At 41.1% G+C, this 15,114-nt stretch overlaps 2 protein-coding genes across 2 annotated transcripts in view; one reads left to right on the top strand and one right to left on the bottom strand.

The window, feature by feature from the left end:
• LOC103364762 (myelin and lymphocyte protein-like) overlaps window positions 1-6,804 on the top strand; it is an 11,068-nt gene extending 4,264 nt beyond the window's left edge. The window contains exons 2-4 of the mRNA XM_008292007.1: window positions 3,824-3,991; window positions 4,078-4,203; window positions 6,133-6,804. Coding sequence (XP_008290229.1) covers window positions 3,824-3,991; window positions 4,078-4,203; window positions 6,133-6,207 — 369 coding nt within the window. The 3' untranslated portion in view covers window positions 6,208-6,804. The remainder of the gene's footprint in view (window positions 1-3,823; window positions 3,992-4,077; window positions 4,204-6,132) is intronic.
• Window positions 6,805-9,146: 2,342 nt separating this feature from the next.
• mrps5 (mitochondrial ribosomal protein S5) overlaps window positions 9,147-15,114 on the bottom strand; it is a 30,927-nt gene continuing 24,959 nt past the window's right edge. Inside the window, exons 10-12 of the mRNA XM_008292006.1 lie at window positions 11,460-11,522; window positions 11,220-11,356; window positions 9,147-9,685 (exon numbers count right to left, since the gene is read on the bottom strand). Coding sequence (XP_008290228.1) covers window positions 9,461-9,685; window positions 11,220-11,356; window positions 11,460-11,522 — 425 coding nt within the window. The 3' untranslated portion in view covers window positions 9,147-9,460. The remainder of the gene's footprint in view (window positions 9,686-11,219; window positions 11,357-11,459; window positions 11,523-15,114) is intronic.

Genomic DNA, 15,114 nt, shown 5'->3' with positions numbered 1-15,114 from the left:
GAAGATAACATCAGTTTGTGACGCCCCAGTTTGAATTCTTAATATTTCATGAGCAATAACTTTGTTATTTATGCATTAATGTGTTAATTCCACAGATCTCTTTACATTAACATGTTCATTTTCTTTTGAATGAATGAATGAATGAATGAATGAATGAAGTGAATTTATTTTGAGATGACTTGTTGTTGTAAATATGCGCTATACAAATAAAATTGAATTGAATTGAATTGAATTTTAAACAAACAAAAGAGGAAAAAATATAAAAACAAAAGAAAATAATTTTTAAAAAGAGCAAAAAAAGAGTAATAATATTGCATAATCAAATCATAATGAAATGAAATGAAAAATACTTTACTTATCCCAGAAGGGAAATTCAATTTAAATTAATTATAAATAAATAAATAAATAAATTATAAATATTCAAATAATATTTACAAGTTCGATAAAGGAGCGTGCTCAGTGTTTATGGAAGTAAACATGGTTGGTAACGGTGGAGCGTATCTGCCACTCCCCCGCCGCCACCGATGGTGGAAACAGAAGTGTGAGCGCTAACTAAACTAGCATCAGCAGCCAAGTACTGCCTGTGTGTTCTGGACACTTCCACCCCATCGGAGCGCTGCCCCGGGATGGAAGTGTCCCCCGACTGCTCTGAATATTCTGATATTCATCATTCATTGGGCCTGAACATCCAGAAACCATAAGGTGCTACTGGGACCAGCCCTAGTTTGTCGTGTATCAATGACGTGTAGGTGGGATGAGCGCGACCTGACTGTTCAGACAGAAGTCACCTGGCAAAAGATCAGATACCTGTTGGATTTAGGACCATTTACCTTTGATGTCAACCGATGGGTCTGTGCACAAGCCCACCGATCAGTTAGGCTGAAATCCAGCGATGCGTAGTGTTCTAACAATACACTAGTTATTATAACAACTATGAACAATAAATATTACCAACTAATGAGCCTTCAAGCATCAAGCCCTCCTTGTATCTCCACCTCTGTCTTGACAATCCGACAGCCTTGATATCCGACATAAAAGAAGGTTTTACATTTAGTGTCGGATTATCAAGTCACGACTGTACTTGTTAAATCATTATGTGTTACCAACAAACAAACTAAAAAGTGCCTTAACATGACTTTAAAAGGACTCTAGTGATGCTGCAGCCACTACTCTGTGCTGCTTTGGTGGAAACCCAACATGTTGTCGCTGATCTGTTCAACATCAGGATGTCTTCTCGACATCATGTTAGTAGAAAACATAATCTTTTTTAATAAGCTTCCAACAGATTTAGGGTATTTCAGACATCAGCCTCGGCATGAACATCAGTAAATATGCATATTTCTGGCTTTCGGGTTAATTCTGTGCTACATTTGGGATGATGGAGCTTTAAATCCAGCATGACTCGTCACTTTTAAATGCCATGAATGCTTTCTAAGATACAGCTGTGGTCAGTCTTAGTGCCAGTCCTTTAGGTACACAACACGGCGATAACGTATCACGTTGGATTCCTGAGGGTTTAGAATATGTGGTTAACACTTGAGTAACCTGAAATATTAAACACCGCCCACATGGAACAGGAGAGGAGGGTTTGTTTAGCCAACAGCTACACAGATACGGCCTCTGGTGCTCGTTTGTCGGCTGGATTTTCACCACTTGTTGCATTTTTTTTTACAGTTAAAGGTTCTGCTCAAATTTAGATTGTCTGTTCATGCATCGTCTGACTGATTCTGACTTGATCACACAGAGAAGTTTCAGCTCAGACTGGCAGTAAAACACATTTGATCTGCAGAACATCAGCCTGCATCCAGGTCCGTGTTTGAGCAATAAGAGATAAAATAACGGCAGGTATTATCACAGAACAACAAAGGTTCCATCAGTCAGCTCGGTCCAATTAGACTCAGAGAAAAACAGGCATTTAGGTCGTGTGTTTTGGGGAAAATAATCCGCCTGAAGAGCAGAAACTAAACAGAACTCTGCTGCAGGTGGAGGTTTACGTCTTCAGATTAAACTTTAAAGAGGCAAAAACGAGAGAGAAAATGAGAAGCAGAACAAAATAGTGAAGAAAAGAGCGTTTGATCATCTGTAAATAGGTTTATAAAGTCAAATCTGTTGTTGTTAGTCTGTTTAATCAGCGTCAAGCGGTTCAGGGAAGGAGAAACTTCTACGTTTCAGCTCTTGGAAGCAGCTTTTCTCTGTTTTAAACCCAACATGGTGACAAACTGTTTGAATTCCTGTCAGTCTAGACAGTTAAATGTCATGTTATATGTCAAAACGTTCACACAGAAGTCAATCATCCACCAACTGAACTAAATGTCTCCTTTAATATACACATAGTTTATGACATTTCCTGTAAAGTGGCTGTAGTTTGTGTTTTTACGACCAGCTTTGGTCACATACGGGTTATTGTGTTTTGGGTTTTGACTCCTCAGTGAGCAGGTTTGTGGAGCAGCTGCTCCTCAGTAACACAGCCGGTATTGTTTAAGAGTGATAATAATCCAGTCTGACTAGTTCTGAATGAAGATCGGATGATCAGGTTCTGTTTATGTACGACTGACTGTTACTTCTGTTATCTCTGATGCTCTTCAGCTTAATGAGAAGCTGTCACAACGCTCCGCTTACAGCAGTTTATGTAAAAAGTTTGACATTTTGGGGATTTTATTAAATCACTTTCTGGCGTATGTTTTGATGAGAAGCTTCGCATGAAGACAGGAAAACTTCCTTTATTATGAATTCATAACTTGTTTGTTTTGCACAAACTAAAAGTGTAAAAATGACAAACTACCACTAGTTCTTGCCTCTCAGTAATTACCAGAAAGGTAGTGGAGAACACAGGAAGTTCCTGGTTTACTGCATAACCTCAGTGAATCCTTATATGTTTGTATATCATACTTGGAATAAACCAAACAAACTGGAACAAGCTAATAAAAACTTTAGAAACGATAACTGGCAGGTTTTGCTTCTGTTTCCAGTCACCTTTCTATGCCAGGCTAGGCTAGGCTAGGCTAAGCTAAAAGACTGCTAACTTTCAAAACGATGATTGGCAGGTTTTGCTACTCTTTCCAGATGTCTGTCTATGCTAGGCTAAGCTAAACTAATAAAGCTAAAAGATTGATAACTTTAGAAACGATGATTAGCAGGTTTCACTACTGTTTACAGTCGCCTTTCTATGCTAAGCTAAGCTAAGCTATATGATTACTAGCTTTAGAAATGATAATTTGCAGGTTTAGCTCCTGTGTACAATCTTCTTTTCATGCTAAGCTAAGCTAAAAGACTGCAAACTTTAGAAATGATGATTGTCAGGTTTTGCTTCTGTTTACAGTCTTCTTTTCATGCTAAGCTAAGCTAAGCTGCTAGCTGTAGCCTCATATTTACTGCACAGATTTAAGAGAAGTACCAGTTCTATGATCCAACTCTCCACCAAAAAGTGAATTAAAATATATTTATATTTAATAAATTGTCAGACTATTCCTTTAGGCTTGTATTAAGGTACATGTCCAACTTATTTTTCTTAAAAAAAAAATTTAATTCCAAGCTGTCGTCTTTTGCTTCTTGTACATGTTTCAGAAATTGGTAATATGCTTTGTCTATTCATTTGGTTGTGTATTTTATGGCCTTGTTGCCAAAGATGTTCATCATATTTTCATTCTTCTAACTTTTCACATGTTTATTTTGTCTCAACACCCAAAAAAAAGCCTTAAAAATTGTGGTCTTGTTGAAATACTGTGTCAGCATGTATGAAGTTCAGGATCCTTCCAGCACACACTGATGTAAACCTCAGAAGCCAACCCACTGTCTCTTCATGTTCCTCTCCTTGTGGCTGCAGGTGTTCGGCGGTTTGGTTTGGATCCTGGTGGCGTCGACCCACGTGGACCCTCCGAACCCTCTGGGCTGGGTGATGTTCGTCTCCGTGTTCTGCTTCGTCATGACCTTCCTCTGGACGTCCATCTTCGGCGCTGGAGGTCACAGGAACAGCTCCGGCTGGGCTGCTGCTGTAAGACGGAAACACGACTGAGACGGGAAATAAAACGTGATCAAGTAACGTGTAATATAATTTAACTTGTGTGTGTGTGTGTGCAGGACTTTGCGTACCACGGCCTGGCGGCGTTCTTCTACCTCAGTGCAGGAGTGGACTTGGCCTACATGACCGTCCTGAGTAAAGACACCAAGACACTGAAAATCTACCGGATCGACATCGCTGCTGTGGTGAGCTTCAACAAGTTTAAAACCCGACTTCTATCATAATAAACTGCAGCATGTTTGTTTTTCTTCTTGAAAAACGATTCATATCAGACTGTTATAATTCAAAGCAACACAAAGTTTTTTTTTACAGCAGCTCCAAGAGAGTTTTAAGAAAGAGTTTAACATTTCAGGTATTATGATTTAGATTTTTTTGCCCAGATTTAGATGAAGTGATTGATGCTGCTGGTGTCTGTATGTTAAATTTGAAAAAATAAGCAATTTTACAGATTTTTTTTTGTATTTTTGTATTTATTTTTTAAAATATCAATAAAATAAAAGAAAGTATGAACTTATGCTACAAAAAAAGGATAACAAACAAATAAATAAATATTTAAAACATGTAAATAATGAAAATAAAATAAAAATAAACAAAAAATATTTGACATATTAAAAAACTGTTAAAATACAAACGTGTAACGTCACAAATCTTTCCTTTTATTTATTTTTTACTTTTACTAATAAGTTCACATTTATCGGTGTAATTATATTTCTATAATTAGATACAATTTCTGCAACAGAGAGATATTGGTTATTTAATTTCATGTTGATTTGTTTGTTAAATGAGAGATATGTTCAAATAATTACTGACGTTTCTCAGCATGAATAAATAAAATAATAAATAAATAAAATAAAACAAATAATGTCTTTTCATCAGTCTGTAAGCAGAAAAATAAAGAAAAAATGAGATGCTAATTTTTTTATTTAAACCCAATTTTAGAATCTTAAAACATGAGTTCTCATAACTTATAATCTTAAAACATTTTGATGTAAAATAAGCTGAATGAATGAACGACTGAGAGTTCACTGAACTTAATAAATTAAGTTTATAAGAAACAAAACAACTAAACTGGCTTCGTTCAAGTGTCCCAGAGACTCTTTAGGAAACGTGAATGCTGCTGTGTGTCATTAACACACTTTTCATAATAATCCAAACAGGGTGGAGACGCCTGAATGAAGAAGAAGCTCGTTAAACTCAGTAAAGTCTGTAACCACCGTCTATGTGACTCGCTGATTCAATTCAATAAGTTTATGCAACTTCTCAGGTTCAATTTAACTCAGCTAGTTTCACACTTTCACAATGTGACTTTGAGCTTTTTATTTCATTTATCTGAGCAGGTAAAAATGTTTGAGAATTATTTGCAAACACGACCTGGTCAAGAGGCGCCATGCAGCAGGAACAGACACACATGTACATTACAGACACATAAACAGAACAGAGTAACAATAAACAAGCAGGAATGTTAGGATTCAGTCTAGTAGGGATCCAACACAGGGATAGGTGGTTAGAAAACAGGGATTTAATCAGGCTGCAGGGGAACAAGGGAAGCATGTGAGGGAAGCCGAATGAGGGAGTGAGGTCCAGGAGAGAACGGCTGAGGCTGCAGCTCGGCTGCAGAAGCCGGGCCGGGGAACACGTCGGTCCGTCGGGGAGGTTCTGGTAGCAAAACGCAGACAAAGATAACAGCAAGAGCAAACACGCTGGCCGATTACCACTCGAGGGAGAACAATCCACAGGTGGAGGCAGGCTTTTATCCAGCACTGATTACTGATGAACCTCAGGTGTGGGAGAGACTGAGTGAGACCAGAAACCCCACCCAGCCTGGAAAACGCCGTCAGCCACAAAAACAACCGGGACATACACTAAACAGAGCTTCACAACAATAAAACGAATAAATAAAGTGAAAAACGATGTGCATGAGGTGTAACAAAGTGTGTGTGTACATATATATAAGTGTGTAAGTAAAGTCCGCTCGCTGCTGCAAAGGAGTTAAAACTAGTCGAAGTATTGGGGATGATGAGCTCGATGTATTCACCAGACCCGATACGATAAGAGAGGACAGGTACTAACGAACCAGCTGAAGCTCACTCGTGTCGTTTGTTCGTTGGTCTCAGGTGTTCTGCTTCCTGGCCACGCTGCTCTACTTCATCCACGCCATCCTCTCGGCCATCCGGTGGAAAAACTTTTGAAGACCACAGATCTGCCTGAATACTGCTCATCTCCTCATGTGTCCGTGTGTTTGTGTGTGTGTGAATGTGTAAATGTGTGTGTGTGTGTGTGTGTGTGTTTAACCACTTTTTGTGGAGGTTGAGACTTTTTTTAAAAATTTAAATCTTACAGGAAAGAATGTTGATTGATCTTCTAGAAATGTCACGCTGTGTGTAAAGAGTAAACGATCAATGAAGTGCCGTCACTATTGTTTCACCACAAATCCTTTCCAGCCACTGATCATTTATTATATTTGACAGATTGCCTCATTTATGAAAACAATCTTTTTAGATAATTAGATTTTATTACTGCAGACTGAGATTAAATGCACACGATTAGAAATTAGCAATAAATCTCATATTTTATGTTTCTTGTTATCTGTGTTGAAAATGTTCAAATATTCTGTCTGGACTCAAACAACAAACATGAGAAGTTGTTGAAGAAGCTGTTTTTTCTTTTCGTATTACACGTATTTCAGAAAATGAACCAACTAGATGAGTTCATGTTGAAGGATTCACTTTGTATAGTTTTGCCATATTTTGTATTCTCGAGATTAAAACACGAAACTGATGCACGTTTGTCCGCGTCCTTCTGTTTCCTCGATTTGAACTAACTTGGATTTCATTTGTGCACGTTGGAGTTTTGGTTTATTGCTCAGGGCTGCAAGGTGGTTAGCACCGTCGCCTCGCAGCTAGGAGGTCGCCGGTTTGCTTCCCGGTGAGGACACCTGGGATCTTTCTGCGTGGAGTCTCCATGTTCTCCCCGTGCAGCGTGGGTTCTCTCCGGGTTCTCCAGCTTCCTCTCACAAGGTCCAAAAACATGTTGAGGTTAATTGGTGATTCTAAATGTGAATGTGCTTGGTTGTCTGTCTCTAAGTGTAGCCCTGATCGAGCTCAGTTACCTATAATACGCTGATGACACAACTTTTTATGTCATTGTCCCCGTAAGATATAAATCTTACGTTTTCAGAGTGCTAGCCAGATATTTTTACCGTTTTTTAGGTACTGAGTGATGCTGCTTTAAATTTCTATGCAGTCTACCTGTTTTTATAGAATATATTATGCAAATAGTCAGTTACACTTTTCACAGTTATTTTTTATGAGCACAGAATCCTCTTGATGAAATGAGACACAAGTAAATAAAAACATTTCCTTCCATTTTAAATTATTCAGATATTCTCTGTCTCTAAGTGTAGCCCTGTGATAGACTGGTGACCTGTCCAGGTGAACCTGCCTTCACCCTGAGTCAGCTGGGATAGACTCCAGCCCCCTAAGACCCTAGTGAGGATTAAGCGGTGTATAGATGATGGATGGATGGGTTTATTGCTCAGAATGCAATGGGTTAGTTCAGACCGATCAACTTCGGTCCACAGAGTCTAAATCCGGCCACACATGAACCCGTGAGCAAATATTGACTTCATTCTTTTCTTTAGTTGCAGCTGATAAACAGGATAAGAGTCGCTGGAGGTATTTCAGCTGCTATGTTCAGAATTTGGAAAACAAGTTTGCAGAACGCTATCAGGGGAGAGGGCAGCATTTTTCAGTTTTATTTTGTGAAAAAATAAACTTGCAATCGTTACTCTGAAGTGAAATTCAGCTCATGTTTTCTTCTGAAATCGCTCAACAGGTGGATTGACATTAAATCCTCAAAGCAGCTGGTTCAAATTTTTTAAATATTAAACATCAGTTTCATCCACAGCACTGAAGGACGTCTCTATCCGTGTTCTGACCCATTAACCGGTTTTGTTTTTCTCATTAATAATGTCTTATTGATGTTCTGTTATTGTGCTCACAGCCTGAAGGCCGCCGCGCTTTGCTAATTTAAACCCCTTTTCTCTTCAAGTCGCTGCTTTTCTAATGAGGTTTTAATGAGCATGAAGCCTCAGCACTTCAGACTGGAATCAGAGACACGCTGGAGTGAATATTTTTGTTTCATACGAAGCAGCAGCAGCATCAAAAACAGAAACAGGAAGTGTTCAGTTAGTCGACTATTTTATGTGTTGAAGCGTCTAAATAATCTCGAGTGGTGCAATCAGCCGGGCTCACACAGAACACTCTGAAGGAATGAGATGTGAGTTCAAGCCCCACCGGGAGGATTTCTGTATTTTGAACAGAGATATTACTAAATCATCAGCTCAGTGCAGATCACAGGCTTTATATTAACACGACGTCTCCTCGAAAGCGAAGCCAAAGCATCACAGAAACTTCCATCTTGCAAAGACGGAGTCTGCAGACAGCAAGCCAACAACACGACTAGTCTACGGGGAAAAGCAGTTTGTGTTTAGCCAAAAAACAAGCAGCGACTAATTGTTTTTAATGTAGGAAATTATTAGAAAGTGTCCACGACAGACAAACAACAGTCCAAGCAGCCGGTAGGAGAGAGTTTAACCGTCATAACTACTCAGCAGAGTCTTGTTGGAAATCAGAATCACAACAATCAGAATCAGATGTTTTGCAAAGTAGGTTTTCACTCAGGAGGAACCTGACCTGATGTTTGGTGACGAACGCTGACAAGTAGAACATTCGAAATGAAGGAGAAAAAGATTTAAAGAAAGCATGTTCTGCAAGATGGCTCGGTGGTTAGCACCGTCTCCTCACAGCTAGAAGGTCGCTGGTTAACGTCCTGGTGAGGACACCCGGGATCTTTCTGCGTGGAGTCTCCATGTTCTCCCCGTGCAGCGTGGGTTCCTCCTAAAAACATGTTGAGGTTAATTGGTGATTGTAAATTGTCCGTAGGTGTGAATGTGAGTGTGCTTGGTTGTCTGTCTCTAAGTGTAGCCCTGTGATAGACTGGTTACCTGTCCAGGTGAACCAGAAACCTCAGACCTGTAACAAGTTCCAGCTCATTGTTTGCTCTTTGCTGCTACACTTTATGACTCTACAGATATAACGAGCGTTATTTGATAAATCAGACTGAAAGGTGATGTTTTAAAGGTTCATACTTTATTTTATTTGTACACACAGTATTTTGCAACACGTCCACGTGGATCAGGAGGGTTTCTACACTTGTTGACGCTCATCCGCTTGTACCAGGTCAATCTGGATCGTGTTCAGAAACATCTGAACTTCAGACCTTTGTTGACCAAACAGACATTTACAAACGGCTGCATGTGGAGATCCTCAATGACAACTGACTGAAATGTTCCAAAGCCAAAAGTCAGACCTTCAGTCCGACTCTCCTGACCTCCATCAGTCCCGACCTTCTGTCCGGTTCTCTGACCCAAACCCTGATTGGCTACCAGATGGTGCGTTTGACGCCCGCCCAGGCCGAGCGCTTCATTCCCTGCGCCGCTTTAACGTCGTCGTAGTTCAGCCGGGTGTTCGGGATGTCGTCCTTGGACTCCGGGTTGGGTCGCGCTCCGTCTTTGGGACTGGCCACCAACATGGGGATCGGGCCTCGCTGCTCCTGGAACTCCACGACGTGCAGCTGCTTCCTGTTGGCCAGCTGCTGGTGGGTTTCCTGCAGGAGGAGACGGTGAAGAGACGTAAGGGGAGGAGGAGGAGAAGGAGTCGTGAAGTACATCGAGTTTGTTTTCCCTGAACGGCGCCAGAGTTTGGATCTCTGACGTGATCGACCAGAAAAACCTTTACAAAGACAGAAACAGTGAAAGACCAGCTGCTGTTCTTGATATCAAACAAGTAAAGCATCTGTAAAGACTATTTATATATTAACAACGGCTATTTCACTATATTTATTTGACACATTCAGACTCTCTTTTAACTGCAAGACGCCCCTTTTCATGTCAACAAACACACTAAACACCTCCCAGAAGAGAAAATATGCAATGATATCTCCATATTTTAACTATACTGCAGTGTAAACATGCAGCTTCTCATCCTACCTTCAAGTCTAGTTATTTGGACCATGTCTAAATATCTTTAATTTCCATCAGTCAGATGACATGACGCATCAACGGTGCTTTTTCTAAGACAAAACGGTCAGTTTTCAGACACAGCAGGCAAAAAAACAACCGTAAACTACCTGCTGAGCACCAAACACCTGACAGACAAAGCGAGCGACTCGCTGAGGAGCATTTAGCAGCTAAACAGCCTCGTATTTCCCTCAGGAGACGGTGGAGACGCAGCTAAAAGTAGAAAACACTCAGGTGGACACAAACACAACTGGATGAGCAGTTAGCTGAGAAACACCACAGTACCGGTGACTTTGTAGACTTCAGCCAATCACAGATCTCTTCAACCAGATCAGGTGACCTGTCTGAGTATGTGACTCTTGAACTCTTATTCTCATCCAGAGGGAGGATCTTAGGAATTCTGGCTTGTTTATTTTGTGCCTTTTCCAGATTTCTACCTCCTGCTAGGGCTGGACCCGAATAGCCGAATAGCCGTCTATTCGTTCGCTGTGCTGAAATCGGGATATAAAGTTTGATCTACGAATATTCCCCCCTCCGCTGCCGCCACTGATGGCGGATACAGTACGCTGACCGCTGATATTCGTCATTAATTGGGGCAAAATATCCAGAGAACAGAAATTACTATTTGGACCAGGCCTACCTCCTGCAGCTTTGACTTGTAAGAACACATGTCACTGTTGTACCTAAAGCACTCAAAGATGCTCATTTTACACCTTAGCAAGTGCTGAAAATGAGACTTTTGAACACATTTTAAAGACCTGCTTCACACCAGTGCATCATACTTTTCTGAAGTTGGACATTTCTGCATTGCAAATAGTTTTTTTGATTGATCTTAGGAAATATTGTAATTATTCCAGATGTAGGATTTCTGATTTTCATGAACCATGGACATCAAAATGAAACAAAAACCCTGAAATATTTCATTTAATGTGTAATGAATATAGAATATGTAAAAGTTTACCTTTTCGACTCAAATTACAAACAGAAAAATTGACTTTTTGTTCAATTTCTTTTGGTTTTGGACCTCTATTTATAGCAGGGCATGACATTTTCACTTGTTTCCACTCATTTCTGAACACCTTCACCCAAAGAAACTCTCCTTCCACGCCTACAAGCCCTCACCTGGCTGGCCAGTCCAGTGAAGAAGGCTCGCGTGATGTTGAGGAGGTTGATGGATCCCTCCACTTTGCAGTACATGTCTGTGATGCCGATCAGCTTGCACAGAGTGATGACGGCGCGGTGGCAGCGGAGGCCGTAACCTGCAGAAGACAGGAGGTTCAATGAATGCGGTTCACAGTAACACAGCTAAACATGCAAAAACGTAAAACTAAGCCACACAGGAAAGCATTTCTACAGCTTTACCTTCGTTCTGTTTCCTCATGCGCAGCTTCGTCCTCTTGTACTTGGACTCAATGTCGTGGTAAACTGTCGGGAGAGAGAACAGCAGCTGCATCACGGCCGGCAGAAAGAGGCGAGAGCAAACAGACGCAACAAACAGACAGGAATGATCCTCGTCTCCAAGTGGAAGCGCTCGTGTTTTGTTCTGCATCTTTTCCCCCTGTTCTCCCTCAGGTCTCCGCTTCCTCTACCTGCCCACCAGATGTCCTTCCACATGGCAGCGTCCTCGGCTCGCCGCAGCAGCTGTGGCTCATTAGTTATTCAGACACATGCAGTCCCCGAGTGGGAGCCGCCGGATGAAGCAAACTCCACAACTTCAGGTTCAAATCTTAAGGCTGCCGTCCCCGTGTCCTCCAGACATCTAGTTTTAATTTAGCACGCTTAATAAGTTTGGTTTTCTGCCGAGATGCTGCACGAAAACAGAAGGATGCTGTTTTTGGAGGAGGGGGGATTGAACGGACGGGACTGATGAGAGGAGTAAAATTAGCATATTTGGTTCTCGGGGGATGCGTCCTGCTGCGTGAAGGAATCTAAAATGGAAAACTAAATGTCAAATACACACACAAGCAGCGACGCACATTGAGAGGAAGCATTTGCTGCGACTGCGGGAGGTCCGGCTTCATCTTGCGAAGAGATAAAGTCAGATGGAAAGACGCAGATTCCTCCTTGAAAAGCTTCTTTCATATATCAGTGATGGGAAGATTCAAATAAAAGTCTGACTTAAACCAAAAGGACATCAGTTTTGAAATCGCTCGTGTGGCTAATCTGCAGGTCAAGAGGTTGTGTTTTCGATCGACAAAAGGTAGAAAAACGGCCAAAACAGACACAACTAAACTCGCTGTCCTATTCAAATGAATTCATACTCGCTTCACATTTCTTTTAAACTCCACTGAAGCCACATAAATATTCACTCTTGATCTGAGAGAGTCCCGACAACCTTAACAACAAACTGGAAGGTCGACGCAAGTTCAACATAGTCAGGCTTTGTTTGTGTTCGCTGGCTTGACAAAACCTAAACTCGATTCAAAGATAACTGGTACCGCTGTGTGTGTCTGTGGAGATTCTCAGTCCTCCAGGTCACGGTTGTTCTGGTAGATTAATCGAAGCAACTGGACTTCCTTGAGTTAGCTTGATCAGAAGTTTTGGTGTCAATGAGTGCTGCTTCAAACTAAGCACCTACATAGCCTGATAAAGAAAACCTGGTTTAACAAAGACACATAGTGGTGTTCTTGTAGTTTAATCGTAGCAACTGGACTTGCTTGGGTTTCTTGAAGACGTTCCACCTCTCATCCAAGAGGCTTCATCAGTTCTGGCTGACTAGTTGGGAGTTCCAGATACTTCATTAACTTCTTTAGGAGCCACTAAACACTTGAGTTTCAGTTTCAACTGGGGCTTTGTTGCTCCTCCCCCTCGTTAACAACACCTCATTAGCAACAAACCCCCAGCTGAAACCGAATATCAAGTGTGAATGGTTCCTTCTCCCAACTCGTCAGTCAGAACTGATGAAGCCTCTTGGATGAGAGGTGGAACGTCTTCAAGGAACTCAAGCAGTTGCTACGATTAAACCACAAGAACACCACTGTGTGTCTTTGTTAAACCAGGTTTTCTTTATCAGGCTATGTAGCTGAAGCATCATTTGAAACACTCATTGACTTCTGATCGAGCTAACTTTGGCGTTAGCTCGCTAAGCATCAAACAGATAGCTTAAAATCCTGCAAAATTGCTGTTACAATTAAAAAAGAGGTTACTGAAATTAAAAAAAACATGATCTGAAAGCGATCAGATTGTGTGATGATGACATTCGGACGAGGACGTAAACAAACAACCAATCAAGCAGACAGGTTGCAGATGGTCGCGCAGAGAGAGCTGGCGGGCGGCGCGTTGTTTCTACGAACCTGCAAAAACTAAATGTAACACGGTTTTGAAGTCAAGCTGGGAGGAAACGCTGAACCACACACACACACACACACACACACACACACACACACACACACACACCTCCTGTCTGGTTGGAGGCCAAAGGAGGAAGCTAACTTTCTCCTCCGGTGGGCGCGTTGGAGGCCGATGACTCACTCACATTAATCTTTCTGGCTCTGCCCTCCAGCAGCAGCAGCAAGAAGCCAAGTGGAGCTTTACAAAAAAAAAAAGTACAAGCGGTGCATTTTAACTCTCGTACCTTTCTTCGCAAATCCATTTTTGGGATTATGTCGCCTGTGAGAGTACAAGCAGGTAAAAGGACGAGAGGAGTGAAGGAGACGGAGAGGGAGTGGAAGTAACAGAGTTGTGGAGTGGAAGAGGATATTCAGTTCCATTCACTCGTTTTTAACTCATAGAAAATGTCCGGTGACTCGCTGTAGGAGCACTCTGACAGCTCGGATCAACTCCTGCTGAAACCAAAATATGAACCTCAAGTTGAGTTTGACTTAGAAACATCCAGTCACACCTAAAACTGTGCTGCTAACCGGCAGTGAGCAGCGCCACAGCGTTGATATCAGATGCTTCTTGGATTTGGGGTCAGTTTTTGTGCACCTTGGATGCAAAGTTTATTTCTATGCACCACATTAAGCCATCATTTTTTCATGCATGTTCTGCAATTTACAGTTTTTAATGCATCTGAGGATTTTTCCACAGGACTTTTCTACCAGATTATTTCATATTTGCACGTCTCCCTCTGTGCCTTTATAAATGCTGCCTGATCGTGTGAAAGCACCGAGCGCTGCTGCTTAACTTTTTTGCAACGACAATAAAGGAATTCTGTTCTTTTCTTTTCTAATTTTGGATGAACTTTGGCATCGTGTTCTGAATCTGCGACATCACCATCGCAACGGCAGCTGAGGCTCATGGGTATCGTAGTTTTTGGAGGCATCCCTGATGGCAAACTGACAGATAAAACATGATAAACATGGAGGAGTTTTGTACTTCTCTGCTGAGGATTTCCTTCAAAGAAAGAGTCACTTAGATTACCTTAAAAACAACAAAAAACCCTGCATGTGCTCACCTTTGCCAGTTTTACCTCATTAATATGCAAACATCTGCAGCGAGACGCACCACCATAACCCAAAACAAAGGCTTATATTGCACTAATGCAGCTGTTAAACTGATCATTGACTTATAAGTTTCACAAGTGATGCTGTTGTTTTGTAATTGATTAAAGTTTCATTTAAACACCACAGCAAAGGTGATTAATTAGTTTTAACCCTGAATATATGCAAATAAAATGCCAATTAATCAATAAAATGCGCCCTACGTGTCCTTTATTTCAATTTAGATAAATAGCAAAAGCAACGACTGGGGATTTTTATTTAATTATTGGGAAGTTTCTTCTTTAATTTAACCCTTTAACTGTGGTCCCGTGATGAAGACATGTCAGTAAAATCACCCGTCTGAGGCAGACAGAAGATAATCAGCGGAGATTTTTCATCCTCAAGTGTTTGTCTTTGCAGATCGACTCACAGCAATTTGGGGAAAATCAGAGCTCCTTCGTTAATGTGCAAATTTATGCAGCAAGGTGCTCCGAAATGTATTCACATCATATGTTCCATGAAGTTTAGTCTTGTGTCTACAGCGTCACAAACAGAAACTGAAGACGAGGTAAAACAGATGAAAGAAGGAGACGACA

The sequence above is a fragment of the Stegastes partitus genome, unplaced genomic scaffold (assembly GCF_000690725.1).
Source record: "Stegastes partitus isolate 25-593 unplaced genomic scaffold, Stegastes_partitus-1.0.2 Scaffold778, whole genome shotgun sequence".
NCBI lineage: Eukaryota > Metazoa > Chordata > Actinopteri > Pomacentridae > Stegastes > Stegastes partitus.
This window is presented reverse-complemented; position numbering and strand designations above follow the sequence as displayed.